Source organism: Chrysochloris asiatica, unplaced genomic scaffold (assembly GCF_000296735.1).
Source record: "Chrysochloris asiatica unplaced genomic scaffold, ChrAsi1.0 scaffold00039, whole genome shotgun sequence".
Classification (NCBI taxonomy): Eukaryota; Metazoa; Chordata; class Mammalia; order Afrosoricida; family Chrysochloridae; genus Chrysochloris; species Chrysochloris asiatica.
In genome coordinates, this window is record NW_006408557.1 from 10,489,458 (window position 1) to 10,494,871 (window position 5,414).

A 5,414-nucleotide genomic window follows, 5' to 3' on the forward strand; every position below is an offset into this window, starting at 1 on the left:
CACTCACTGTCAGACTTGATAGCAGTCATTCCCTATTGAACCACAGGAGTCCTATACCTCTCACATTTTATCAACCCCATTCAGACAGGTTGGAAACAATTCCGTGGAGATTCTACCTTTCCCTGTATCCTCTGGAGTTAGGTTCCCTATTGAAAGCTTGTAAGCCAGTCACTTCTTGCCTTAGTAGTCCCCCCCATTTTGGGTAGCCAATGTCTAAGTTTCCCATCCCTGTTGACCCTGTGTACCAAGGGGGTGGGAATGATCCTCACTGTAGAGATTTATCTGCTCCTTTGTCATACTGCATCCACAAGCATAGGTCAAGTTCATCCACTTGTAGTGGGTTACTCTTTTTTACCCCCCTCTTCTTTCTTCCTCTAGTCATGTTATGATCATCCAGCCATTGATGCCAGGTCAAATGGGTACTATCTGCAAGTGTGGGTGTTCTTGTGCATCACCCCTCATTTTATATCACCTGGATGCTTCACACTCCATTCTAGTCCCCTGGGCCCAGGAGTCCCTAGGTCTTGTCATACTGTTTGTTAACCAGGTCAGACTTAGTTCACAACTTCATTGCTGTTGTCCCCCCACTTCCCCTTATCGGTGACCAATGTGGTCAGCAGCAGGACCATATGCCTGCCAGTGTATTCCATTTGAGTTTCAGTCTTGGAAGGGGGTTTGCCTTGAGGGGACCTGACCACCTGCCTTGATGGCTCCCTGGGGAACAACTTGCTTGTTCTTGCAGTAGTCTATTGGACTATTGTTATTATTATTTTTTCCCCTGCTGGTCTTTCTTTCAAGAAGCATCTTCTGTTCTTCTAGCTGCTCCAGACTAGTCTGCTTGTCCTTTCAAGTGGAAATGTCCCATCTCAGAAGATTCTGGATGGGGATCAGGATTCCAGCTATGGTCTTGTTCAATGCAAAGGCTCTGCACAGAGCCTCTTTCACTGGACAAGTTATAGCCCCATTTTAGGTATTTTAATCAGTTATAGGCTGAAGATGGACTTACAAGCTTTCTCTGGTGATGTTTTTGGCTATTCTTTTTTCTCCCCTTTAAGTGTCTATTTCATAATAGTAGGCAATGGAAACCAAGATTCAAAAGACAGCCAAGCATCTTAACATCATTTCCCCACTTTTACCCATTCAAACCATGGCTCAATCTTTGTATCCCCAATCCCTGTTGTTCCACGATTGTGCTTACATCGTTATTTACCTTTGTCCTATTTAGCCCATGTAAACCTGCCTAGCTCTTCTCCCATCCACTTTGTTTTTCCTTTCCACTTCCCCTTCTAGTGTAGCACCCAAACTATCCTGTGTCTATTCCCTACCCTGTGCTCTACCTTCCCCTCCGTCCCCTCACCCCAAACCCATATACCCCAGTAAGCAACAAAAATTTAAAAAAAAAAAAATTCCCCCTTTTAGTGGGGGTGCTTTTTTAAAATCTTTTACAATAATGGTCCTATGTTGTATTTCTCCTTTTGTGACTGACTAATTTCACTCAGTATAATGTCTTCAAGATTCATCCATGTTATGTGGTGGCTTGCTGCTTGTTATTCTTCAGGGGAGCATAATATTCCATTGTGTGTATGTACCAAAGTATGTTTATGTATTCTTCCATTGATGGGCACTTAGGCTGTCTCCATCTTTTTGCTATTGTAAATAGTGCTGCTATGAACATTAGTGTGCATATATACACTCGTGTTATGGCTCGTATTTCTGTGGATAAAAAGCAAGTAGTGAAATTGCTGGATCATAAAGTATCTCTATTTCCAACCTTCTGAGAAAGCACCATATTGTTTATCAGAATGGTTGGACCATTTTGCAATCCCACCAGCAATGTAAGATAAAAAATTCTCTACTTTTTTGATCTTTGCTATTATTGCTGGTGTGAGATGGTATCTCGTTGTTTTGATTTGCATCTCTCCAATGGCTAGTGAACATGAACATTTCTTCATATGTTTGTTGGCTGCCCAGATCTCCTCCATGGTGAAGAGTTTATTCATGTCCTCTGTCTATATTTTAATTGGGTTATTTGTCCTTTTCTTGTAGAGGTGTTGTAAGTTCCTATATATTTTGGAAATTAATCCCTTGGCTGATGTGTCATTGCAAAATATGTTTTCCCATTCTGTGGGGTCCATTTTTGTTCTTTTGATGAAGTCTTTTGGTGCACATAGTTTTAAATTTTTAGTATGCCTCAATCATCTATTTTGTCTACTTTTGTTTGTATAATTTTCAAAATGCTTGGTAGTCTGTGTATGCCCTGTATTAGAGCCCTCACATTTGTCCTTATTTTTTCATTGATGGCCTTTGTAATTCTGGGATTGACATTTAGGTCTTTAATCTATGCTGAGTTGGTTTTTGTATAAGGTGTGAGATACAGGTCTTGTTTCACCCTTTTGCATATCGCTTTCCAATTCTGCCAGCACATCTGTTGAAAAGACTATCTTCTCCCCATGCAATATATATTTAGGTACTTTGTCAAAAATCAATTGGCTGCATGTGGATGGGTTAATTTCTGGATTCTTAATTCTGTTCCGTTGATCAATGTATCTTTCATTATACCAGTACTAGGCTGTTTTGACCACTATAGCAGTATAGTAAAATTTGAAATCAGGAAGTGAGAGGCTTCCTACCTTGTTCTTCTTCTTAATTAGTGCTTTGCTTATCCTGGGTCTCTTTCCTTTCCATTAAAAGTTTGTAATTGATTTTTCCTTTTCTTTGAAGAATATCATTGGAATCTGGATTGGGATTACATTATATGTGTAAATTGTTTTGGGCAGTATTGACATTTTCACAATGTTAAGTCTTCCTATCTAGGAGTAGGGTATTTTCTTCTGTTTTTGCAAGTCTCTTTTGGTTTCTTGTAGTAGTGTTCTGTAGTTTTCTTTGTATAGGTCCTTTGTTTCTCTGGTTACATTTATTCCTAGCTATTTCATCCTTTGGATGGCTATTGTAAATGGTATTGTTTTCCTAATGTTCTTTTCAGCACTGTCCTTATTAGTATACAGGAATCCAACTAATTTTTGGATGTTGATCTTATACCCTGTCACTTTGCTGAATCCTCCAACGATGTCTAGTCACTTTTTTACTGAGTCTTTGGGGTTTATAGATATAGAATCATATCGTCTGCAAATAGAAAGAGTTTGACTTCCTCTTTCCAATTCGGGTGCTTTGATTTCCCTATTTTGACATATAGCTCTGGCTAAGACCTCGAGCACAATATTGAATAGGAGTGGTGACAAAGGGCATCCTTGTCTGGTTCCTGTTGGCAGAGGAAAGGCTTTCAGTTGCTCTCCATTGAGAGTAATGTAGGCTGTTGGTTTTGTATATATGCTCTTGATTACGTTGAGGAATTTCCCTTCAATTCCTACTTTGTTGAGTGTTTTTATCAGGAATGGATGTTGGATTTTGTCAAATGCCTTTGCTGCATCAATCAGTATGTTCTGTTTTCTTGTTTATATGGTGGATTATAATTGGTTGTTTTTCTGATGTTGAACCATCCTTGCATCCCAGATATGAATCCTACTTGTTCATGATGTATTATTTTTTTGATGTGCTGCTGGATTCTGTTGTCTAGGATTTTGTTGAGAATTTTTGCATCTATGTTCATGAGGGATATTGGTCTATAATTTTTTTCATAGTGACGTCCTTCCCTGGTTTTGGTGTGAGGGTTATGCTTGCTTTATAAAATGTATTAGGAAGTTTTCCATCCTCCTGTATATTCTGGAATAATTTGAGTAGAATTGGTGACAACTTTTCCCTGAATGACTGCTAGAACTTACCAGTGAAGCCATCTGAACCTGGACTTTTTTTTTTTTTAATTTTTTATCTTTTAACTCCATTTTTTTTTTAAATAAATGTTTTATTGTGAATTGTGTGATAGACTACATGGGAGAACATTTGTTTTACATTCATTCTATCATCTATCGTTTCATTGGCATAGTTACCATCCCGTCCATGCATCCTCACCCAACCAAAGGGTGTACCCTGTAAGCCTGCACACACCCCCCACCACCACCACAGTCCTCAGCCCCTTTCCCTCTCCGGATCCCAAGTCCCCAGCCACATCATCTCTTGATGTCGTCTTCTCTGCCTCCATCTCAGGCCTCACTGCTTTTCTGGGTAGGATCCCGCTCTCCTCTTTTCTCTATTGATGATGGTCCTAGGGTCCTCCGCTCCTAGACTGAAAAGTTAATAACTCCCCTCCTTGCTACAAAATGTCCACCTTTAGATTTCCAAACCTCATAATCAGTCTTGATAACAATTATTCACTATTGCATCACAAGAGACCCATCTGTATTTCATTTCATCAGCCCTTCCTGGACAGGCTGGATACTATTCACTGAGACTCTACCTTCCTCCACGCCCTTTGGATCAAGGTTCCCTCTTGAAAGCTTGTAAACCAGTCACTTCTTACCTTTGTATCCCTCCCCCCATTTGGGGTAGCCAATGTCCAAGTTGCCCATCCCTTTGTGTGGAGGGGGTGGGAATAGTTGGGAGTGTCCAAGTTGCCACAACCTTTGTGTGGAGGGGGTGGGAATAGTTCTTGCAGCAGGGATTTGTTTCCTCTTTTGAGCTACTGCATTTATAGGTGTAGGTCATGTTTATCGAATTGTATCACATGGCGCTTTTTTCCTCTTCTTTCTTCTTCAGGTTGAGCTCTGTTTATCAAGTCATTGAAGCCAGGTCAAGTAGGTATCATCTGCAAGTGTGGGTGTTCTTGCGTCTGTCCACCCTCTTTTTATACGCTGACTGACCCGCTCTCCATTCTAGTCCTCTGTGGTTGTGTCATTGACTCTGAGCCCATGAGTCCCCAGGTCTTGCCTCATTGCTGGCCGACCAGGTCTCCACCCGGGTTCACAGTACTTTGCTGAACGATGTAGAGCTTAGCTCGCCACTTCATTGATGTTCTTTAGTCACTTCTCCTTCTGGGTGATGTGCGTGGTTGACAATCAAAGCGTATATTTCCCTTGCGTCTTAGTTTTGGAAGAGAATTTGCACTGAGAGGACCCGACCACTTGCCTTGATGTCTCCTGGGCAAGCAACATGCATGTTCTTGTGGTAACAGTCGGACTGCCCTTATTGTTTTGTATTTTTCCTGTAGGTCCTTCTTTCAGGAAGTATCTTCTGGTTTTCTAGCTGCTCTCAGCTGGTCTGCTTGTCCTTTCAAGTGGAAAATTTCCCATCTCTGAAGGTCTGGATGTGGTTTGGGCTTCCACCTATACTCCCATGTACTGCAGAGGCTCCTCAGGAAACCTCCTTCACTGGACACACTGTAGCCCCATTTTAGGTATTCCAATCAGTTATAGGCAGAAGACGGGCTTATAAGCTTTCCATGTTGATATTTCTGGTTATTCCTTTCTCTCCCACTCCAGTGTCTGTTTTATAATATTGAACCTGGACTTTTTTTGGTTGGG

The 5,414-nt window shown here is 41.1% G+C and overlaps 1 protein-coding gene across 1 annotated transcript in view; it reads right to left on the reverse strand.

Annotated features, from left to right (window-relative positions):
- Window positions 1–2,327: 2,327 nt before the first annotated feature.
- The window catches only part of RALGAPA2 (Ral GTPase activating protein, alpha subunit 2 (catalytic)), a 535,657-nt gene continuing 532,570 nt past the window's right edge, over window positions 2,328–5,414 (reverse strand). The window contains exon 39 of the mRNA XM_006860649.1: window positions 2,328–2,338. Coding sequence (XP_006860711.1) covers window positions 2,334–2,338 — 5 coding nt within the window. The 3' untranslated portion in view covers window positions 2,328–2,333. The remainder of the gene's footprint in view (window positions 2,339–5,414) is intronic.